The 23,761-nt window shown below is 41.7% G+C and overlaps 2 protein-coding genes and 1 pseudogene across 5 annotated transcripts; 2 read left to right on the top strand and 1 right to left on the bottom strand.

Moving 5' to 3' along the window:
- LOC120062918 overlaps positions 1–551 on the bottom strand; it is a 40,374-nt pseudogene extending 39,823 nt beyond the window's left edge.
- LOC120063371 (39S ribosomal protein L41, mitochondrial-like) lies at positions 289–1,642 on the top strand. 4 transcript variants are annotated; one of them, XM_039013720.1, is made up of 2 exons: positions 289–329; positions 1,014–1,642. In XM_039013720.1, exon 2 carries the CDS (start codon positions 1,052–1,054, stop codon positions 1,457–1,459), a length of 408 nt encoding a protein of 135 aa, XP_038869648.1. In that variant the 5' UTR covers positions 289–329; positions 1,014–1,051; the 3' UTR covers positions 1,460–1,642. The 4 variants fall into 4 exon arrangements, with proteins under 4 accessions (XP_038869648.1, XP_038869649.1, XP_038869650.1 ...); XM_039013721.1 differs by lacking the exon at positions 289–329 and adding an exon at positions 343–667; XM_039013722.1 differs by lacking the exon at positions 289–329 and adding an exon at positions 674–791.
- A 5,278-nt stretch (positions 1,643–6,920) lies between these two features.
- Positions 6,921–21,123, top strand: LOC120063373 (testosterone 17-beta-dehydrogenase 3-like). Its single transcript, XM_039013724.1, has 11 exons — positions 6,921–7,175; positions 17,371–17,417; positions 18,454–18,529; positions 18,662–18,769; positions 19,230–19,297; positions 19,443–19,487; positions 19,760–19,794; positions 19,977–20,058; positions 20,223–20,288; positions 20,634–20,783; positions 20,889–21,123. Exons 1-11 carry the CDS (start codon positions 7,025–7,027, stop codon positions 20,982–20,984), a joined length of 924 nt encoding a protein of 307 aa, XP_038869652.1. The 5' UTR covers positions 6,921–7,024; the 3' UTR covers positions 20,985–21,123.
- Positions 21,124–23,761: the final 2,638 nt, after the last annotated feature.

The raw sequence follows: 23,761 nt of genomic DNA on the forward strand, positions 1-23,761 counted from the left end.
ACGGAGAGCTCAATGGACTGACAGACAAACATACGAAGTCCCGCTATGCAGTTTATTTGCCATGCAGTCAAATAAACACAAAGGAATTGCACCACACTATATGGTTAAATTAAAATATGTTCACTTACTGGCTCGTATTACCAAACGTTCCACTTTATTCTCCACTGTCAAAGTCTTGTACAGATGTATTTTCATGCCCTTGTTAAATCACTGCCAGTATCTGGAATTCCAATTGGCTACCACTGACTGAATCCAACCAATAACAAAACGTTTTATTCTGAGGTCGGTGTCTTCGTGTGCGCTCTATCTTCCGGTGGGCACTGTTCAAGGTGAGTGTGTAGAATTTCCACGTATTATCGCTAAAGTGAGATTAATCGAAGTCATGTAGCTAGTAACTATCGTGCGTTTTATCCAAATGTTGATCTAGCTAGCTACGTCAACAATTAATGTCCGCACTACAGCTGTTTAGAAACCGAGAGTGTGTTGTTAACCCATGCCATGTGTTTTGCGAGCTACAGTAGCTAACGTTAGCTAGTTAACTCGTGCTATCAACATACAAGGTAGCTAGTTATAACAGCCAGCAACGAAACTATGGACAGAGGACAATGTTCAGACGTTTTCAATTATTAGCCATCTCTTCAGGAAGAATCACAACATGGAACATGTGGTAATTAGAGTCGTGCCTAACGTTAACGGTACAAGCATGATAACATCGACCGTTAACGTTAGTTACTAGTAGCTAGCGAGAAAGCGAAGCAGTAGTTGCTCAACAATTGACTAATTTGCACAGGGTAGGAAACTGAAGTCAAGAATATACCAATTGATTTCTCATTCTCCATCTTAGTCTCATTTACTTAATTTAAACTAATGTGAAAGAACTGATACCATAAAGGTACCTAGGTTCACCACATTGAGGAGCGAACTGCAGTGATTGAGTTAGCTGCTTAATATTGTTTCCAGAGTAGGTTTAAACTATCAGTTGTAATCTCACCCATTTCATTGACTCCATACAGATTTGTCCTCCAGCTCGAGACTAAAACTCTTCGATGCGATGGGTGTATTGAATGCTCTTCGAAGGGGCCTTGTGAGAGGAGCAGATCGTATGGCTGAATTCACCAGCAAGCGTGGCTCAAGGACTCACTACAAAGGCAGAGGGGCACAGCCAACGGGAGTACTGACCTCCAGCAGAAAATTTGTTCCAGTACAGGCAATGATCCCTCAGTTTGTGGTGCCAAACTTGGAGGGATTCAAACTCAAGCCCTACGTGTCGTACCGCACCCCGGCTGGAACGGAGCCCGCTGTCACCCCTGAGGGTCTGTTCTCTGAGACTGTGGCCCCACAGATCCAGAAAGACTTTGAGGAAGGCTCCTTTGATAAGGAACAGCTGGAGAAATACGGGTTTGAACCCACACAGGAAGGAAAGTTATTCAAACTCTACCCCAAGAACTTTATACGATAAGTAGTCCACCAAATATTATCCATCTGGAACTCTTGAGTGTTAAGGATCATTGACTTATTTTGTTTGTGTTGGGAGATGTGTGTTGGGAGGTCAAGAGGTTGTTTTACTGGACCCTGGTGTATTGTGAATGTGCTTGCTGAAAGTACTAGTATTTGCACTTCTTATTAAAACATGTATATTATGTTTTGGTCTTTTATATTTTTTAGACCTCAATATGCATGTTGGCTACAGGTTATTTGAATGTAGTCGAGGTTTGCACTAAGCAAAATCAAAACGGTCAATTGATCATAATACATGATTATATCCAACTAAGCTTAGATGTCCACCAAGTCTCACAAACACAGAAGAGAAACCTGGGGATCCAAATACAGTATTTGTATTGTAAAGTGTGTGTGTGTGTCAAATGTTATTAGTTGCGTGCCGAATACAACAGGTGTAGACCTTACAGTGAAATGCTTACTTACGAGCCCTTAACCAACAATACCGTTTAAAAAAAATACAGATAAGAAATAAAAGTAACAAGTAATTAAAGCTCATCAGTAAAATAACAATAGTGAGACTATATACAGGGGGATACCAGTACAGAGTCAATGTGTGGGGGCACTGGGTTAGTTGAGGTAATATGTAGTTAGAGTTATTAAAGTAACTATGCATAGACGATAACAGTAGCAGCACTGTAAAAGAAAGGGAGGGGGAGCTGTTCAGGAGTCTTATGGCTTGGGGGTAGAAGCTGTTTAGAAGCCTCTTGGACCTAGGCTTGGCGCTCTGGTACCGCTTGCCGTGCGGTAGCAGAGAGAACAGTCTGACTAGGGTGGCTAGAGTCTTTGGCAATTTTTAGGTGCTTCTGACGCCGCCTGGTATAGAGGTCGTGGATGGCAGGAAGCTTGGTCCCAGTGATGTACTGGGCCGTTTGCACTACCCTCTGTAGTGCCTTGCAGTCGGTTGCCGAGCAGTTGCCATACCAGGCAGTGATGCAACAAGTCAGGATGCTCTTGATGGTGCAGCTGTAGAACCTTTTGAGGATCTGAGGATCCATGGCAAATTTTTCAGTGTATATATATATATATATACAAAGAAATAAATGCAACATGTAAAGTGGCCCGTGTTTCATTATCTTAAATACAAGATCCCAGAAATGTTCCATACTTTCATGCTTATATCTCTCAAATTTGTTGCACAGAATGTTTACAATCTTTGACATTTTTTGTTCAGTAATATATACATGGAAGAAGTGCTTTTCCTGGAACATTTCTCAACACAGTAGTAACAAGTCCATGATGCACTTGTCAGGGAAGCAAGCATACTTTTGTGATAGTTCACTCAAAAAACATTGTATAATGTTCATTAGTCCACTGTTATATGCTCCCCAAAATTATACATCAGCAGTAAAGTTTTCAACATATAGCACTTTCAGTAAAAAAATCTAAATATGTGACAGTGTTTTGTATCACAGTTTTTGCATTTTACTGTAAGCGCTCTATCTTCAAGATTTGATTTTTTTTATTAAAAAATGGTAATTTAACCTGTGCTGGTTGTTTTGTTTGAACATTCAAGTAGGCGATACAGGTATGTTCCTCACAGGTGAAATATTTGCATTCGTCTGTCTCTGCCTCCTGATTTCATGGGTTTGACCAATGAGACTAAACAAGTCTCAACTTCTACTTTGCTGGTGCTCCAGCCTGGCAACCATCTCCCTATCCACCTTGGGCTTTCACAGTGCAAGTGACCTGTGGGGTCCAGTCACAGTGCCACACATGCAGAACGCGGTCTTAGAAGGGTTGGGACAGGGAAGTGGGCATGCCACAGAGCTAGCAGGTGGTGGGGATAAGCTCTCAGGTACATAAACACGACTTCCTGTGTCATCTTATTGAAGTTGGCAGTGGGAGATTCATACTGAATCCTTAGGTGTCTTCCTGTATGGAACTGTTGCTCTGTGGTCTCCAGGGGGAGGCTCATCCAGGAACAGGCACGACCAGTCAGCCCTATAGGCCAGGGAGTTGTGGAGCATGTAGGAAGCTAAGACGGAACACACTCCTCTGCCCACATCTAGAGGAAGTGAAAAATACCGATTTGACACAATGACAAAACATTACCCGCACTTACAATTCTATAGTACTTTACTAAACCTTTTTGTTGGAATGCCCCTTTAAAAATCAACCAGACATTGTAGTTGTGGTAAAGGGGTAAGTTTTCATGTGCACATCATGCCACTGTCTAGCCCCAGTTCCCACACTTTGCTCGAAGGTGAGGTGAAAGTGCGTACCATATACTCTGCTGTTGTGATCTCTGTGCCTTTTTATGAACTGTGTGGTCCAGTAGAGGGTGACAAAATGCCACAATATTGACCGTTATCCCATGATTAAATAGGTTCACAAGAAAATATCAAAATATTTGACAATCAGCTGTCATGTGATGTAATCTGTGTGAGAATGTTGGGTGTGTGTGTGTTTGCATATGTTTTACTCAGAATAGATTATTCCCAGATGTTAGTTTTTTTTTCACAAGTATGTTGTGAATTTTCAGAACTCCAAACTGGCAACACTTGTAACGAAGCCAGTTTTACATTCAAAACCTTTCATTGTGCATTCATTTTGTTTGTAGAGATCTTTCACCACACAACCATGGATCCAAAATATGTTTACTGTGAAACATAATAAGTCCGTTGGTTTAATCACCAAAATACAACAATTTAGTAATTTTAAAAACCAGTTAATCCAATAGCAAAACATTTAAGATCCATGTTTTAAAATTGTTATTTGAATGTATTATGCTGCAGTACTGTAAATTACTGTACATTACACTGTTTTCACATTAGGCAATACATTTGCACTACCCATTAAAATTGACTGAACATCAAATTTCCATAATTTCTATCCCATGTGTGATCAGAGATGTGATCATTGAAGACATATTTCACAATGTAATAAAATTAAAGAAAGTAAAGAAACAATGTTTAGCTGGGTGATTTGAAAAGTCATAGTCAATCGATCAATAATATAATAATACTCAGCAAAAATGTTTATCATTAATTTACAATCTTAGACACTTTGAGAATAGAAAGGTTCAGAACTTTTGTGAAACATCACAGCACAGTTGAAAATGATATGGCAATTAGAAATCAAAACTGGATGGTTTTCAGAGATAGATGAGAGGGGTTGAGGGTAGCTGAACAGAAAAAATATAACTAATGTAAAATATACCATGTCCATAAAATGTATATAGTATATAAAACCCTAAGTATTGTTGTCCATTACTTTACTCCAATTAGGGGAGGGGTGATAGGGTTAGGGGAAAATAATATCGAAGGAAAATATTTTTAATAAAAACAAATGTATACACCTCAAAATATGTTAATGTACCAGAAACAACAATGCAATGCACCCACTAGTGGTCAAAAGGTTTTTGGAACTCCAAAGATACTGTATAGTACACTATTCTGTGGGGATGAATTACAGTATCATTTGAAAAACAGCAATGTTCCCAGAATTAACCATAATTTACAGCCTGCTGCAGTAAAACGTTACAGAGTTGTTTACTGTTGGTCTGGATTGAAATCATTGCATGCTTCATCCATTGCCTGAGGGAGGGTGGTACACTCATGGGGATGTATTTCTGTTTTGGACTTTCTGTATTATTTGCATATTGGTATTGTATTGATATTGTATAACTGCACTGTAGGAGCTACAAACAATAGCATTTCACTGCACCTGCTGTAACATCTGCTAATCTGTGTACGTGACCAATAAACTTTGATTTGATTTGTTGCATACAGCACATCTCTGATCTTGTCAATATCAGATTTGTATAAAACTTACTGTGAAGTAAAATCACAAGTCCTCATCATAGTAGTACATTTGAGTACATAAAATACCTTTTGTTTCTACTTTCCAGACGTATTGCACATTTCCCTAACAGTTTTTTTCAATCACTTTGGCACATTTTTCAGATGTACAGTATTCAAGTAAAACAACTCTAAGGTGATAACACTTGTAATGCCCCTATCTTATGTTCAGAACTTTTAATTGTGCACACATCTTTCACACCTGAGTCATTCATGTAAAATCAAAGTTTTCTGTGAAATATCATGAGCACATTTTGTTTAGTCACCAATACACCAGATAATGATAGGCTCACCATTTAGTCATTTTAACTACCATTTAATACAATAGCAAAAGATTAAAGATACACATTTCAAATCTGTTCTTTTTAAAGTGCTGAATGGAAAGAATAGTATGTGGGAAATATCATTTTCCATACAGTATTTGACTATAACTTGACTTTAAAAAAAAAAAGTGTCCAATGGCAGGTTGTGAGCAAGTTGAGAAATATGTCAGCCTTACAGTTTTATTGTCCTTATACAGTACATACATAAGACACAATCAGAAGTAGGGGTATTGTAAAGCAGTTGACTACTGTAAAAACTTAGCAAGGTGTTGTATACCTTTTATATGCAACATTGTACAAGATCACCTTTTCTATGTGACTTGTCAACTGATACAGTATCGCCTGTCTCTCTGCTTGAAATTCATCAGCTTACAGTGTATCAATGAAATTCAGATAATGAATGGAATATATTGTTATATACAACCCAGGTATTTCAGCATTGCCTTGTACACTACACTATACTGTTTATTTTAATCGCTATGGTACTATTTTCACAACTATGTGGTGAATTTTCAAAACTCTTAGTACAGAACTCCAAACTGGTAACACTTGTAACGCAGACAGTTTTACATTCAAAACCTTTCATTGTGCATCCATTTTGTTTGTAGACATTTACGTAGACGTTTACTGTAAACTATAATAAGTACATTGGTTTAATCACCAAAACATCCTGCTGTTTTGAATCGTTCCATTTCATGTAATTACAGCCATTCAGTAGCCCTGTACACAACACCTTAGCAAAACCCAAGCTTATTTTATGGCAATAGAGCTCCCTCTCACCTCTAGTGGCCGGTTTTGAAGGTATTTCCCGACATCTTCAGGACGTCCAATTTCGACGTCAATCTGGAACGATCTCCTTGTTCTGAAGAAAGCCTGTATGTATTTTCAAACACTACAAAAGTAAGTCGTCTTGATTTAGCTGTGAGGAAATGCATGAGAGCATTTCTACATTAAGTCATTAATCATTCTGAATTTGATACAGAGAAGTAGAGGCTACATCTGACAACTTCTCTGTTTTGTCCTTCACTGAAATGGAAGCTGTAGCTTGATCTGATTGGATTTAATTTGGTGTATGTTTTTGTGTGGCCTTCTCTGTGTGTGTGTGTGTTTGTTTGTTTGTTTGCTTGTTTGTTTGTTTTGTTTATGTAGCCTTGTGTGTGTGTGTGTGTGTGTGTGTGTGTGTGTGTGTGTGTGTGTGTGTGTGTGTGTGTGTGTGTGTGTGTGTGTGTGTGTGTGTGTGTGTGTGTGTGTGTGGAGGAGGAGGGGCTATGGATTGGCTATTCCCCGGTCATTCCCCAGTGGGTATTTCTGGCTGAGGAGCTGTAGTGTGGTCAAAGCAGACTGAGTCAGAGTTTGTTGTGGCAGGCAGACAGGCAGTTCTAAAGGGCTAGTCTGTGTGCTATGGATTTCATGGAGGTGTTTTTTGTCTCTCTTGGCACTGCAGTCATTGTATTTTATGGAGTGAAAATGGTCCGCTTCGCTAAGATGTTTCATCCCAGAGTTTGGTTCCCGCAGCCAGAGTCCTTCTTTACATCCATGGGAGAGTGGGCAGGTGAGCTCTGAGTGTGTGTTTATGTGTGTGTGTTGACATGTTTAACTATACTTGTGGGGACTGTTTGTTTGTGTGTGTGTGTGTGTGTGTGTGTGTGTGTGTGTGTGTGTGTGTGTGTGTGTGTGTGTGTGTGTGTGTGTGTGTGTGTGTGTGTGTGTGTGTGTGTGTGTGTGTGTGTGTGTGTGTTCACTGAATATTGCCATTGGAGGCGAAAGTAAGTCATTTGGAAGGATCATCTGGAAGTAATGTCTTATGAAGTGGTTAAACATTTATATGAAAATGTTATACTTGAATGCCTTTCCCTGTAACACCTTGTGGCATCAAACCTCTGACTAGCTGGCTCTAAGGTATTGCACTGGATGTAAAGAAGTGTGGCATCTTGTGGTCACAGTGTGATCTCACTGTGCAAATTATACTGAAGGACAACGAGTTCCATCTGGACCCAGATTAAACCCATTAATTTTTCCCCCAGATCTTTAAATGTCTGGGTGCCTGGGGAACACTCTGTAAGGTCATTCACAGCCCAGTGGTTCACTTAGGAGATTTTAAAGGGGCAATCAGCAGGTGCTGTATCAATTTTTGGACTTATATTATAAATTAATAATATGCACCCATTGATTCTTGAAGAATATAACTTCTAAATGCCTCATGAGTTTAGTTCAACGGTCAAACCCCATCAGAACCTAAAAGATATGCTTTTTATAATCCAACGTTTGTAAACAAAGTAAACATAAACAAACACTATATAGCCTCAAAACATGGTTAAAGCTAAAATGTTGATATCATGGATGGTCAGTCCTTGCATCCATAGCTCTGTCTATGAATTTGAGAGTGGTTACATTTCTCCAGCTGTAAGGTCAGCTGTAAGGTGTAAGGTTTCTTCACTGTTTTATTTGGCGCATGTGACTAATAAAATTTGATTTGATTTGATTTTGATTTGTTCCATCAGCTTTTTACTGAAACAGGGGGCGGGGATTACGCTTTGTTGTTGTTTCTACTGCTGATTGTCCCTTTAAAGAATAGAGGGGAGTTTTGGTGAGTGAATTAAAGTTGTTTTTAACACAACTATCAATGTCATGCCATAACTGTCAGTCATGCCATAACTATCAATGTCATGACACAGGTATCAACGCCATTTTAATGTCACATTGATGTCATGTTGACACATTGTATTATCTGGTAATATTATTGGACTGGCTGACATCATTGATAGTCCAGGAAAGGAAAGCATGATATTTGAACACTGTTTCCATGCTTCACACCTAAACTAAGTGTATATAATGTATGGGTATTTTGCTTTCTTAGACCCCATAGCCCTCAAACTCAACTCTGGACCTCAAAGCAGTTCCACTGCAAATCAGGGACTGATTTAGAACTGAGTTACAGTGACTTGCAAAAGTATTCACCCCCTTGGCATTTTTCCTATTTTGTTGCCTTACAAACTGGAAATAAAACCGATTTTTGGGGGGTTTGTATCATTTGATTTACACAACATGCATACCACTTTGAAGATGCAAAATATTTTTTATTGTGAAACAAAGAAGAAATAACACAAAAAAACAGAAAACTTGAGCGTGCATAACTATTCACCCCCCTAAAGTCAATACTCTGTAGAACCATATTTTGCAGCAATTACAGCTGCAAGTCTCTTGGGGTATGTCTCTTTAAGCTTGGCACATCTAACTGCTAGGATTTTTACCCATTCTTTAAGGCAAAACTGCTCCAGCTCCTTCAAGTTGGATTGGTTCTGCTGGTGTACAGCAATCTTACCACAGATTCTCAATTGGATTGAGATGCCGATGCTGCCACCACCATGCTTCACTGTGGGGATGGTGTTCTCGGGGTGATGAGAGGGGTTGGTTTTGCACCAGACAGAGTTTTCGTTGATGGCCAAAAAGCTCAATTTTAGTCTCATCTGACCAGAGTACCTTCTTCCATATGTTTGGGGGAGTCTCCCACATGCCTTTTGGCAAACACTAAACGTGTTTGCTTGTTTTTCTCTTTAAGCAATGGCTTTTTTCTTGCCACTCTTTCCTAGAGCCCAGCTCTGTGGAGTGTACAGCTTAAAGTGGTCCTATGGACAGATACTACAATCTCCGCTGTGGGACTTTGCATCTCCTTCAGGGTTATCTTTGGTCTCTTTGTTACCTCTCTGATTAATGCCCTCCTTGCCTGGTCTGTGAGTTTTGGAGGGCGGCCCTCTCCTGGCAGGTTTGTTATGGTGCCATATTCTTTCAATTTTTAAATAATGGATTTAATGGTGCTCCGTGGGATGTTCAAAGTTTCGGATATATTTTTTTATAACCCAACCCTGATCTGTACTTCTCCACAACTTCGTCCTTGACCTGTTTGGAGAGCTCCTTGGTCTTCATTGTGTCACTTGCCTGGTGGTGCCCCTTGCTTAGTGGTGTTGCAGACTCTGGGGCCTTTCAGAACAGGTGTATATATACTGAGATCATCTGACAGATCCTGTGACACTTAGATTGCACACAGGTGGACTTTATTTAACTAATTATGTGACTTCTGAAGGTAATTGGTTGCACTCGATCTTATGTAGGGGTTTCATAGCAAAGGGGGTGAATACATATGCACGCACCACTTTTCCTTTTAGACTTACATAGTCAGACTTACAGTGCCTTCAGAACGTTTTCACACCCTTTTCTATTTTTCAACATTTTGTTGTGTTACAAAGTGGGATTAAAATGGATTTAATTGTAATTTTTTGTCAACAATCTACACAAACTACTCTGTAATGTCAAAGTGGAAGAAAAAATCTAACATTTGTAAAAATAAATATTAATAATAAAACACTATCTTGATTAGATAAGTGTTCAACCCTGTGAGTCAATACATGTTAGAATAACATTTGGCAGAGATTACAGCTGTGAGTTTTTCTGGGTAAATCTCTAAGAGTTTTGCACACCTGGATTGTACAATATTTAACATGATTATTTTTTAAATTCTTCATGCTCTGTCAGGTTGGTTGTTGATCATTGCTTGACAGCCATTTTCAAGTCTTGCCATATATTTCAAGCGTACAGTGGTACTTAGTGATGTGTTGTGTTGTATTTCCCCAAACATAACGCTTAATTTAAAAGTTAATTTCTTTGCCACATGTTTTGCAGTATTACTTTAGTGCATGTTTTTTAATATGTATAGTCTGTACAGGCTTCCTTCTTTTCACTCTGTCAATTAGGTTTGTATTGTGGAGTAATTGTACACTCTCCTCAAACAATAGCATGGTAATCGTTCACTGTAATAGCTACTGTAAATTGGACAGTGAAGTTAGATTAACAAGAATTTAAGCTTTCTGCCCATATCTGACACAGTTGAAGTCGGAATTTTACATACACTTAGGTTGGAGTCATTAAAACTCGTTTTTCAACCACTCCACAAATTTCTTGTTAACAAACTATAGTTTTGGCAAGTCAGTTAGGACATCTTCTTTGTCCATGACACAAGTAATTTTTCCAACATTTGTTTATAGACAGATTATTTCTCATATAACTCACTGTATCACAATTCCAGTGGGTCAGAAGTTTACATACACTAAGTTGACTGTGCCTTTAAACAGCTTGGAAAATTCCAGAAAATGATATCATGGCTTTCGAAGCTTCTGATAGGCTAATTGACCAAATTTGAGTCAATTGGAGGTGTACCTGTGGATGTATTTCAAGGCCTACATTCAAAATCAGTGCCTATTTGCTTGACATCATGGGAAAATCAAAAGAAATCAGCTAAGACCTCAGAAAAAAAATTGTAGACCTCCACAAGTCTGGTTCATCCTTGGGAGCAATTTCCAAACACCTGAAGGTACCACGTTCATCTGTACAAACAATAGTACGAAAGTATAAACACCATGGGACCACGCAGCCCTCATATCACTCAGGAAGGAGACTCGTGTCACGCCCTGACCATGTTTATTCTCTATGTTGGTTAGGTCGGGGTTTGATTAAGGGTGGGTTATCTAGGGGAATTATATGTCTATGTTGGCCTGGTATGGTTCCCAATCAGAGGCAGCTGTTTATCGTTGTCTCTGATTGGGGATCATATTTAGGTAGCCATTTTCCCATTGTGCTTTGTGGGATCTTGTCTAGGTATAGTTGCCTGTGACCACTACTCTGAGCTTCACGTTTCGTTTGTTCGCTTTATTGTTTTTGTTCTTTAAGTTTCTCTTCCAAATAAAAGGATGGAAACATACCACGCTGCATCTTGGTCCTCTCCTTATAACGATCGTGACAGAAGATCCCACCACCAAAGGACCAAGCAGCATGGCCAGAAGGAGCAGACATCCTGGGCCCGGGAGAGAAAGGAGGATCAACGGTGACTCCGAAGTTCACGACCACGACGGAAGCCCGAAAGGCAGCCCCCAAAACTTGATTGGGGGGGGGGGGCACACGGGTTGGTCGGCGAAGCCGAGGGGCGAGTCTGAGAGCGAAGAGGAATATTGGGATAGACTGAGCGAGGAGTATTGTGAGATAGTTGTGGGGAGTGATGAGGTAGAGTGGATGGTTTGGTGTCTGGAGCAAGACAGTCGCAGTGAGGAGCGTGGGACCAGTCAGGCCCCCTGTTTTGCGGAGATACGCAATGTGTCTCCAGTGCGCATCCACAGCCCGGTGCGTTCTGTGCCAGCTCCTCGCACTTGCCATGCGAAAGTAAGCATCCAGCCAGGACGGTTGTGCCGGCTCAGCGCTCCTGGTCTCCAGTACGCCTCCTCGGTCCAGGATATCCTGTGCCGGCCATACGTACTGTGTCTCCAATGCGCCTTCACAGCTCAGTGTGTCCTGTGCCTCCTCCCTGCACTCGCCCTGAGGTGCGTGTCATCAGCCCAGTGCCACCTGTATCGGTCCCACGCATCAGGCCTCCAGTGCGCCTCCACAGTCCAGTACGTCCTGTGCCTCCTCCCCGCACTCGCCCTGAGGTGCGTGTCATCAGCCCGGTGCCATCTGTACCGGTCCCACGCATCAGGCCTCAAGTGTGCCTCCACAGTCCAGTACGTCCTGTGCCTGCTCCTCGCGCTCGTCCTGAGGTGCGTGTCACCAGCCCAGTACCACCAGTGCCGGCCCCACGCACCAAGCTTCCGGTGACAGTTCCCAGTCCAGAGCTTCCGGCGACAGTTCCCAGTCCAGAGCTTCTTGCGACAGTTCCCAGTCCAGAGCTTCCAGCGACAGTTCCCAGTCCAGAGCTTCTGGCGACAGTTCCCAGTCCAGAGCATCTGGCGACGATTCACGGTCCGGTTCCTCCGGCGACGACCCATGGTCCGGTTCATCCGGCGACGACTCACGGTCCGGTTCTTCCGGTGACGAGCCACGGTCCGGTTCCTCCGATGAATCCACGAGCGGAGTGGGTACTTCGCCCCCGTACCGGAGCCGCCCCCGACGGTAGATGCCCACCCGGAACCTCCCCTATTGAGTCAGGTTTTGCGGTCGGAGTCCGCACCTTTGGGGGGGGGGGGGGGGGGGGGGGTACTGTCACGCCCCGACCATAGAGAGCTGTTTATTCTCTATGTTGGTTAGGTCGGGGTGTGATTATGGGTGGGTTATCAGGGGAATTATGTCTATGTTGGCCTGGTATGGTTCCCAATCAGAGGCAGCTGTTTATTGTTGTCTCTGATTGGGGATCAAATTTAGGTAGCCATTTCCCCATTGTGCTTTGTGGGATCTTGTCTAGGTATAGTTGCCTGTGAGCACTACGCTGAGCTTCACGTTTCGTTTGTTCACTTTATTGTTTTTGTTCTTTAAGTTTCTCTTCCAAATAATAGGGTAGGAAACATACCACGCTGCATCTTGGTCCACTCCTTATAACAATCGTGACAACTCCTTCTGTCTCCTAGAGATGAACGTACTTTGCTGTTGTTCTGGGATTGATTTACACTTTTCGCACCAAAGGACCCTGTGAAGATGCTGAAGGAAACAGGTACAAAAGTATCTATATCCAAAGTAAAATGAGTCCTATATCAACATAACCTGAAAGGCCGCTCAGCAAGGAAGAGGCCACTGCTCCAAAACCGCCATAAAAAAGCCAGACTACAGTTTGTAATTGCACATGGGGACAAAGATGATACTTTTTGGAGAATCATTCTCTGGTCAGATGAAACAAAAATAGAACTGTTTGGCCATAATGACCATCATTATGTTTGGAGGAGAAAGGGGGAGGCTTGAAAGCCGAAGAACACCATCCCAACCATGAAGCACGGGGGTGGCAGCATCATGTTGTGGGGGTGCTTTGCTGCAGGAGGGACTGATGCACTTCACAAAATAGATGGCATCATGAGGGAAGAAAATTATGTGGATATTTTGAAGCAACATCTCAAGACATCAGTCAGGAAGTTAAAGCTTGGTCGCAAATGGGTCTTCCAAATGGACAATGACCCCAAGCATACTTCCAAAGTTGTGCAAAATGGCTTAAGGACAACAAAGTCAAGGTATTGGAGTGGCCATCACAAAGCCCTGACCTCATCCTATAGAAGATTTGTGGGCAGAACTGAAATAGCGGGTGCGAACAAGGAGGCCTACAAACCTGACTCAGTTACATCAGCTCTGTCAGGAGGAAGGGGCCAAATTTCACCCAACTTATTGTGAGAAGCTTGTGGAAGGCTACCCGAAGCGTTTGACCCAAGTTAAACAATTGAAAGGCAATGCTACCAAATACTAATTGAGTGTATGTAAACTTCTGACCAACTGGGAATGTGATGAAAGAAATAAAAGCTGAAATAAATCATTCTCTCTACTATTATTCTGACATTTCACATTCTTTAAATAAGGTGGTGATCCTAACTGACCTAAAACAGGGACTTTTTACTAGGATTAAATGTCAGGAATTGTGAAAAACTGAGTTTAAATGTATTTGGCTAAGGTGTATGTAAACTTCCAACTTCAACTGTAGATGAGATCATTTTAAAATGATGTTAAACACCAAAATCATATTAAACACTATTGCACACAGTGAGTCAATGAAACGTATTATGTGACTTGTTAAGCAAATTTTTACTACTGAATATATTTAGGCTTGTCATAACAAAAGGGTTGTATACTTATTGATTCAAGATATTTCAGCTTTCATTTTTGATTGATTTTGAAAAACATAATTTCACTTTGACATCATGGGTATTGTGTGTAGGCCAGTGATCTAAATGTAATCAATTTTTTAAAATCAGGCTGTAACACAACAAAATGTGGAAAGGATGTGAATACTTTCTGAAGGCAGTGTATATAGTCAGACTTATATAGTCAGACTTATATAGTCAGACTTATATAGTCAGACTTATCAGGCCCTCTATGGGAGTGGCTGAAAGTCTCCGAGGCAGTTTCCTAAAAGATCATATACTGACTGACCTAATATTATACCACACGGTATGGGACACTGAGAGCTACGCAATCAAAATACATACACGCCCACACACAAACTGAAACACACAGGGACACACACAACTAGTCCTGTGGTCCTGAGGGAGCAGTCAACTGGTGTTACTGGGTCCTCTTCTCCTCCTTTGAGTGTGTTCTGCCTCCCACAGTGCTATAAACTGTGGTGTTCTCTTTCCCCATAAAGGACCAACAATACGTAGCCTGACCACCTCCCTTTTCCCAAGCTCTGCTTCTATTCAATTCCAATCCAGCGCAGGGGGGAAAAAAGCAAATAGAACAGTATGTTCTGGAGCGTATTATCCTCTTCCTTCCCCTTAACCTGGAAGAGTCTCTCAAGCTCATTTGAAATCAAATGAACATACGTTTGTTTTCTCTTTCTCTGTTTCCTTTAACTATCAAGCCTTTTTGAGTGTTCGTGACATGTTTGGTTAGAGTGTGTGCGTGTGTGTTTGTGTAGCCTTCAGTCTGTGTCTGTGTGTATGCGTGTGCTTGTGTAGCCTTCAGTGTGTGTCTTTGTGTTGTGTGTGTTTGTGTAGCCTTCAGTGTGTGTCTTTGTGTTGTGTGTGTTTGTGTTTGTGTAGCCTTCAGTGTCCCATACCGTGTTGTTTCTAATTCTTCCTCTTCTGGTGTGTCAAGATGTGCTTTGTGTCTGTTCTTGCTTCATCTCTCTGCCCTGAAGCAATGCAGGAGAAGACAGGAGTCAAGAGGAGGAAAACAGACAGTCTGACATTGTACATTCAGAGGAGACTGGATATACTTCAGCTAGCTACTGAGGGAGAAAGACACGCAGGCTAGCTTGGGTATCCGTTAAGATACTGCTGCCTTTGTTATATTAAGGTCAATAACCAATGCTCCCTTAACATCCCTCCCTTCCCCTCAGAGTGGAACATACCAGGGCTTCTTTGGTAGAGTTTGGTTCGAAGGTTCTCGAAGGCTGGAGTTGTTATTCTGAACTTTTATGTTCACTATCACTGTATGTGTGTGTTCCCAAGCATATACAATTAGTGAATTGCATTAGTCAAACACAAACAACAAGATTCTTCTGCCCTGTTGGTTTACCAAGGCATGGTGAAGACAAACATTTTTAGTTTTTGTTCGCTCTTCAAGCCAGGCACTGCCTCATGGTCAGAAAGTATGGATGAGTTTGTTACTGGGACCACAGAGAAATAAACACTGGACTGCAAATACCGCAGCAATATTGAAAACTCTCCAAATTAATTCTGCAGTTTATGAAAGTAATGTATCTCTTTTGACATTCTTATGACACTGTATAAAAATGAATAGTCCAAATCTGAAATTGTAGTGTTTTGCTTAGTTGCCCAATACAATTCACCCTGAATTCTATCTGGAGTTAGTTCTACTTAAGTGATAATGCCTGAGAAGCTGGCAAAACTTAGTCTCGGGCCGGCAAACCGTGCCAATATATTCACCAAACACCGGCTTCGAGGGCATTATCACATTTATACAACGGGTTACCAATATTTTGATTATTTTATCCATACTATTTAATATTTCCAAATATATATATTTCCGACACAAATCTAGGGTTGCTACCCAAGCCAGCTGGTCGTTTGTTCTATCGGTTCGGTTGCCAGAGATGCGACCCAGTTGTTCAATCTTTTTGTTCTGTATCTATGGACGCAACCCAGACGTTCATTCTAAATGTTCCATTGCCATACTGGCTGACAACGTTCTTATCCCTTGCTTTGGTAGATAGCCAACTATGGCTAATTTACAGACACGTCAAACCGTGCTGCCAGAATAATATTTTAAGCTGTTTTCTAGTGACATTTTTTGGGATACATCCATAACAATGTGCTAATGAAGCACGATTTCGCCTGTGCTCTCTCATTAGGACACTGTTGTTCAGAGGAACTAGCCAACAACACAGCTAACACAATAACCTCATACTGAAGCTGGAAAGACTGCAAACTAGCTACACTTCGTTTCGTTTGATCTTTTTTCAATTGACATTTCTTTGTAAATATCCAGAAAAATGATGCCAGCTGATTCATGATTTCGACTGGCTGAGAAACTCTGCCTGCCTCTCTCGTCCCAACCCCGACATGTTCATTACTATGGGACAGCTGGAGATCGAATTTAAATATTGAAACAATGTTTTATTAAGTGTCAGAGAGACAGAAAGCAAGGAATCTCCGCTGTTGAAAACTAAATGTTAGTCGAAAAGAAATGTGAGATAATGTCTAGATTTTTTTTATAGTGGAGATCAAGTTTATAAGGTGCCTGGCTGGGCTGATGAGACAGTGGATTGCGCAGTCAGATGGAACAGAGTAAATAGGCATTTAACGTTGTAGATTTACCCGGTGGTAACTTGTGGAATAGACGCCAGCTGGAATGCAGTTTTAACCAATCAGCATTCAGGATTAGACCCACCCATTGTATAATGTCAAACATCTGACAGTGTATAAAACACACACAGTTCTAGAATGAGGACATACTGCGTGTGTGTGCGTGAACAGAAATCAGACTCATCAGGACAAAGGTCAAATTAAACACACAGAGACTGATCTCCTGTTGGTTCTCTGTCCTTGCGGTCCTTTTATCAGAACTGAGGAACACACTGTATGTATATGAGTACACTGTGTCAGGACAAGATAGCATATGCAAACAAACACAGAAGAAAATTCCTATTTTTATTGTCTGCAGGAGAGGAGAGGGAAGAGGAAAGGGAAGTTCTAAGTGGAGCAGTACACCCATGCTGTAGTGAATGAAGCCTGTAGTGGTGGGAAATGTTACTGCCTGGTTACTTCTATCAGCTATGTGGAAAGAGATTTTCCAGTCACATCCTATCCCATCTTCCTCTGTTGCAGTGGTCACTGGTGGGTCAGACGGAATAGGGGGGGCATATGCCTTTGAAGTAAGTTCCCATTGTTGTTTCTGAATATGCCTGTGACATCCCACCTGTCCATCACTATCTCCTACGGTTCAATGCTACCTGTCTTACCATCACTAACTCCCGTGGTTCAACCCTACCTGTCTGTCCATCACTAACTCCTGTGGTTCAACCCTACCTGTCTGTCCATCACTAACTCCTGTGGTTCAACCCTACCTGTCTGTCCATCACTAACTCCTGTGGTTCAATCCTACCTGACGTTCCATCACTAACTCCTGTGGTTCAACCCTACCTGTCTGTCCATCACTAACTCCTGTGGTTCAACCCTACCTGTCTGTCCATCACTAACTCCTGTGGTTCAACCCTACCTGACTGTCCATCACTAACTCCTGTGGTTCAACCCTACCTGTCTGTCCATCACTAACTCCTGTGGTTCAACCCTACCTGTCTGTCCATCACTAACTCCTGTGGTTCAATCCTACCTGTCATTCTATCACTAACTCCTGTGGTTCAATCCTACCTGACGTTCCATCACTAACTCCTGTGGTTCAACCCTACCTGTCTGTCCATCACTAACTCCTGTGGTTCAACCCTACCTGTCTGTCCATCACTAACTCCTGTGGTTCAACCCTACCTGTCTGTCCATCACTAACTCCTGTGGTTCAATCCTACCTGTCATTCCATCACTAACTCCTGTGGTTCAACCCTACCTGTCTGTCCATCACTAACTCCTGTGGTTCAACCCTACCTGTCATTCCATCACTAACTCCTGTGGTTCAACCCTACCTGTCTGTCCATCACTAACTCCTGTGGTTCAACCCTACCTGTCTGTCCATCACTAACTCCTGTGGTTCAATCCTACCTGACGTTCCATCACTAACTCCTGTGGTTCAACCCTACCTGTCTGTCCATCACTAACTCCTGTGGTTCAACCCTACCTGTCTGTCCATCACTAACTCCTGTGGTTCAATCCTACCTGACGTTCCATCACTAACTCCTGTGGTTCAATCCTACCTGACGTTCCATCACTAACTCCTGTGGTTCAATCCCACTTGTGCAGCTGGCAGGACGTGGGCTGAACGTGGTGATCCTGAGCAGAACCAAGGACAAACTGGATCGGGTGGCACTGGAGATAGGTGGGAGGAACTAACATCCTTCTTCTTCTTCTGGGATGAGCAACATTGTCATTGGGGACTGTTTAGATGTTAGGTCAATGGGATCAATAATGTATCTATTGATCTTCATTCCGTGACATTGCTCTTTCACAGAAGAAACCACGGGTCAGAAAGTGAAAGTGATCGTAGCCGACTTCACTGAGGATGACATATACGAGTGCATTGAGGAGAAGCTGAAAGGCTTAAATATTGGTGTATTAGGTACGTGGTTTTCAGATTTTTGTAAGTGCAGTAAGTCGTGTCATTCAGTCGTATTCATTGGAAATGTTAAAAATTAGATTATAAACGGGGTGGTTTGAGCTCTGAATGATGATTGGCTGAAAGTCATGGTATATCAGACTATATTCCACGGCTATGACAAAAAATATCTATATTTTTAAGGTTCTAATTACGTTGGTAACAAGTTTTTAATAGCAATAAGGCACAATACGGGTTTGTGGTATATGGCCAATATACCACAGCTAACGGCTGTATCCAGGTACTCCGTGTTGCGTTGTGCGTTCAGAACAGCCCTAAGCCGTGGTACATTGGCCATATACCACACCTCCTCGGGACTTATTGCTTAAGTATAGTATTATAAATAAGACAAGGAGAAATAATGATCTCCAAAAATGGTCTACCTAATGCCAATGAAAGTTAACATCTTATCCAATCCACACAGTGAATAACGTGGGGATTCTACCCAGTCATATTCCCTGCAAGTTCCTGCAGACTAAAGACCTGGAACAGGTGAGAGGAGACAGACACTATTGGTTATCTATTAGCCTGACCTCGTACCTCACATGTCCTCTCACCTACATTGATGTTACCTGGTGGGAGACGGAAGACAAAGAAAGGGAAACACACTTCATTATTGTATTTGTTTTCCTTCCAGAAAATTACTAAAGTGATCAACTGCAATGTGAAAGCCTTGGTCAAGGTGGGTAGACCTACTGCTATTGAATTACATCAGGTGTTTATGCTTAAAAGGTATACCTCAGGATGTTGGCAATGACGCCCTTTATCTACTTCCCCAGAGTCAGATGAACTCTTGGATACCATTTTTATGTCTCTGTGTCCTGTATGAGGGAAGTTATAGGTTGTTTCGCGGGCCAATGCTAAGTAGCGTTAGCGCAATGAGTGGAAGTCTATGGGTATCGCTTTAGGTGTCTTCTTGTTTTTAACTGACTTGTCTTATACTTTATCCCACAGATGTGCCAAATAGTCCTGCCAGGGATGGAGATGAGGTGTTTTTGGAGAGAGGTTTTCCTCAATATAATATTGAGAATTCACACTGTCAATTAATCAAAAGTCCAGTTTACTGAAATTGTCTGTTAATTGCTTGATGAACATATGTTGATGAATGTTAGGAGTAGAACTTGAGTAGTCCTGACCAGAGCCATGTATTTGGATGTATATTCTCTCACAGGGGGAAGGGAATGATCGTGAACATCTCCTCTGGTGTGGCCAGTGTTCCTTCCCCCATATACACAATGTACTGCGCATCAAAGGCTAGTACAGATCTGCTCTGTCTTTCACTTTGAAATCGCTTCACTTAGCTTAATTTAAGTACAGGATGATCAGTAAGTTGTTGAAAAATTATTCTGATTATTTGTTACACAAACTACTAATTCCAAAGTGATTTCAACGTTTCTATGTGGCGGTCTTTGTCCAGGTGTTTGTGGAGAGGTTCTCTCAAGGTCTGCAGGCTGAATATAAAGCTAAAGGAGTCATGATACAGGTGCAGTGATACATCTAAGCATCAGTGTGCATGCATCTATTTTACATTCATATGAATGGGGGAAGGGTGCTCAAATGATCCGTATGTGCACTGACTGTGTACTGGGGATCTGCTATCAGAGCTGGGGTGAATTCTATAGAAATTCCGTCAGTTTAGCAGGTGAATTGAAATTCTAGCTAAATCAATCATTTAAAAAAGTACTCAAGGGAAATAAATGGCACTTTTCAATTGGAAGTTGAATTCACTTCCCCACTTGACTGAATTGAAATGGAACTGACCTCTGACTTTGTCTGCTCTATTTGTCTGATTTACTCTATTTATCTTTCCTGTATCTCTGTGTCACAGGCAGTGGCTCCATTTGGCGTGTCCACCCCCATGACGGGCTACCAGAAGCCCAACATGGTGACCCTGACAGCGGAGGACTTTGTCAGGTCGTCCCTGGAGTACCTCCTAGCCGGGGACAAGACCTACGGCAGCATCTGTCACACAGTACTGGTAAAACACATGAGAACATTTACAGATTTGGAAAGGAGAAGTATTTACAGTGTATAGTCAGAGCCATCACTGAAACCATGCCACTTGCCTCTCTCCCTCCTACAGGGTTGGATGGTAAAGACTGTTCCCAAGCAGATCCTCCATAGTGAGAGCATGCAGGACAGTCTACTGGAATATGTGAAGAAAATACTGGGGAAATAGGTGATAGATCACTTGCAACACATACACTATTTTATCATCATATACTGTGCTTTCAGAAAGTATTCACACCCCTTGACTTTTTCCACATTTTGTTGTGTTACGGCCTGAAATTGATTAAATTGAGATTGTGTAAATGGCCCATAATGTTTTTAGACATTTTTACAAATGAATAAAAATTAAAAGCTGAAATGTCTTGAGTCAATAGGTATTCAACCCCTTTGTTATGGCAAGCCTAAATAAGTTCAGGAGTAAAAATGTCCTTAACAAGTCACATAAGTTGCATGGACAAACTCTGTGCTCAATAATAGTGTTTAACATGATTTTTGAATAACTACCCCATCTCTGTACCCCACACATACAATTGTCTGTAAGGTTCGGTTGAGCAGTGAATTTCAAAACACAGTTTCAACCACAAAGACCAGGGAGGCTTTCCAATGCCTCGCAAAGAAGGGAACCTATTGTCGATGGGTAAAAATAAGAAAGCAGATATTGAATATCCCTTTGAGCATGCTGAAGTTATAGTTGCATGCTGAATTACACTTTGTCACTTCAAATTAAAACTTCTTAGGGCTAGGCACCTTTTTTCTCAATTTCCACCTGAATGATGTGCCCAAAGTAAACTGCCTGTTGCTCAGGCCCTGAAGCCAGGATATGCATATAATTGGTACCATTGGAAAGAAAACACTTTGAAGTTTGTAGAAATGTAAAAAATAATGTAGGAGAATACAACACAATAGATATGGTAGGAGAAAATCCAAAGAAAAACCAACCAGAAATGTCTTTGTTTTGAGAGACCATCCTCTTAGAATGGCAAGTACGAGATCATTTAGAAAATTAGCTCCCTGGATGCAATTCCTATGGCTTCCACATAGTGTCAGTAGTCTATGTTCAAGGTGTCAGGCTTGTAACTTAAAAAATGAAGAAGAAATATCAGTTTTAGTACAGGGACATAGTCTTGGAAATTCGTGTTTGCGCGCCATGAAGACAGGACGCACCTGATAAAATCGGTTTCCTATTGAACATACTTCTTTCCGTAAGAAATATTATAGTTTGATTACATTTTAGCGTATCTGAGGGGTAAATAGAAACTTATTTTGACTTATTGAAAAAAAGTTTAGGGGTGGATTTTCGGATTCCTTTCTCTGCATGTTGAACGAGTGGATTACTCAAATTGATGGAGCCAACTAAACTGACTTTTTGGGATATAAAGAAGGATTTTATCTAACAAAACGACACTACATGTTATAGCTGGGACCCTTTGGATGACAAATCAGAGGAAGATTTTCAGAAAGTAAGTGAATATTTATTCGCTATTTGTGAATTTATGAAACCTGTGCTGGTGAAAAAATATTTTGATGTGGGGCGCCGTCCTCAAACAATCGCATGGCATGCTTTCGCTGTAATAGCTACTGTAAATCGGAGAGTGCAGTTAGATTAACAAGAATTGAAGCTTTCAACCGATAGAAGACACATATGTACCTAAATGTTTAATATCCATGATTTTTATGATTATTTATTTGAAGTGCGCGCCCTCCAGTTTCACTGGAAGTTGTGCCGCTAGCGGGATGCCTAGCCCCTTACACCCAGTCACTGCAAAGATACAGGTGTCCTTTGTAACTTAGTTGCCAGAGAGGAAGGAAACCACTCAGGGTATTCACCATGAGGCCACTGGTGACTTTAAAACAGTTAGAGTTTAATGGCTGTGATTGGAGAAAACTGAGGATGGACCAACCACATTGCAGTTACTCCACAATACTGACAGAGTGAAAATAAGGAAGCCTGTATAGAATAAAAAATATTCCAAAACATGCATCCAGTATGTGCATATTTCAAGATATGGCATATGAGGGTGTGATGAGATACCCAATGGGTTCGACCGTATTTCTCTCAACAATCGTTTGGGGGAAAAAATTATTGACTGGAAATCAAATGACCATCCATCATTAAGACAGTGGATGAATCAAATGCATTAATATCTAAATACAACTTTAAAAAAACATTACAAGTACCAGAGATATTCAAATGATGAGGAATGAGATACATTATGGAGTGTGTGTGGGGGGGGGGGGGGGGGGGCTGTGAGTGTGCACAGAGACAGTGCATAAATAAAAAGTCAATAAAGATACAAGATGAACTCAGAAAGTCTGCGTAGCCATTTTGATAGCAGATTTTACAGGTCTTCCTACTACACCGCCTGATATAGATGTCCTGGATAGCAGGGACCTCGGCCCCAGTGATGTACTGGGCTGTCTGCACGACCCTGTGTAGCGCCATGTGATCAAGGGCAGTGCTATTGCCATACCAGGCAGTGATGCAGCCAGTCAAAATGCTCTCTATGGTACAGCTGTAGAACTTTGAGGGTTTGAGGGCCAAACTTTCCTCCTGAGGGGGAAGAGCCGCCGTCACGCCTTCTTCACGACTGTGTGCGTGTGTTTGGACCATTTAAAGTCTAGTGATTTGGACACCGAGGAACTTGAAGCTCTCGACCTGCTCTACTGCAGCCCCATTGATGTGGATGGGGGTGTGCTCGTTCCCCCTGTTTCCTGTAGTCCACGTTCAGCTCCTTGGTCTTACTGACTTTAAGGGAGAGATTGTTGCTCTGGCACCACACTACCAGGTCACTGACCTCCTCCATGTAGGCTGACTCATCGTCGCCTTTGATCAGGCCTACCACTGTCGTGTCGTCAGCAAACTTGATGGTGTTGGAGTAGTGCGTGGCAACACAGTCGTGGGTGAACAGGGAGTACAGGAGAGGACTAAGCACACAACCCTGTGGG

Source organism: Salvelinus namaycush, chromosome 18 (genome assembly GCF_016432855.1).
Source record: "Salvelinus namaycush isolate Seneca chromosome 18, SaNama_1.0, whole genome shotgun sequence".
Taxonomy (NCBI): Eukaryota; Metazoa; Chordata; class Actinopteri; order Salmoniformes; family Salmonidae; genus Salvelinus; species Salvelinus namaycush.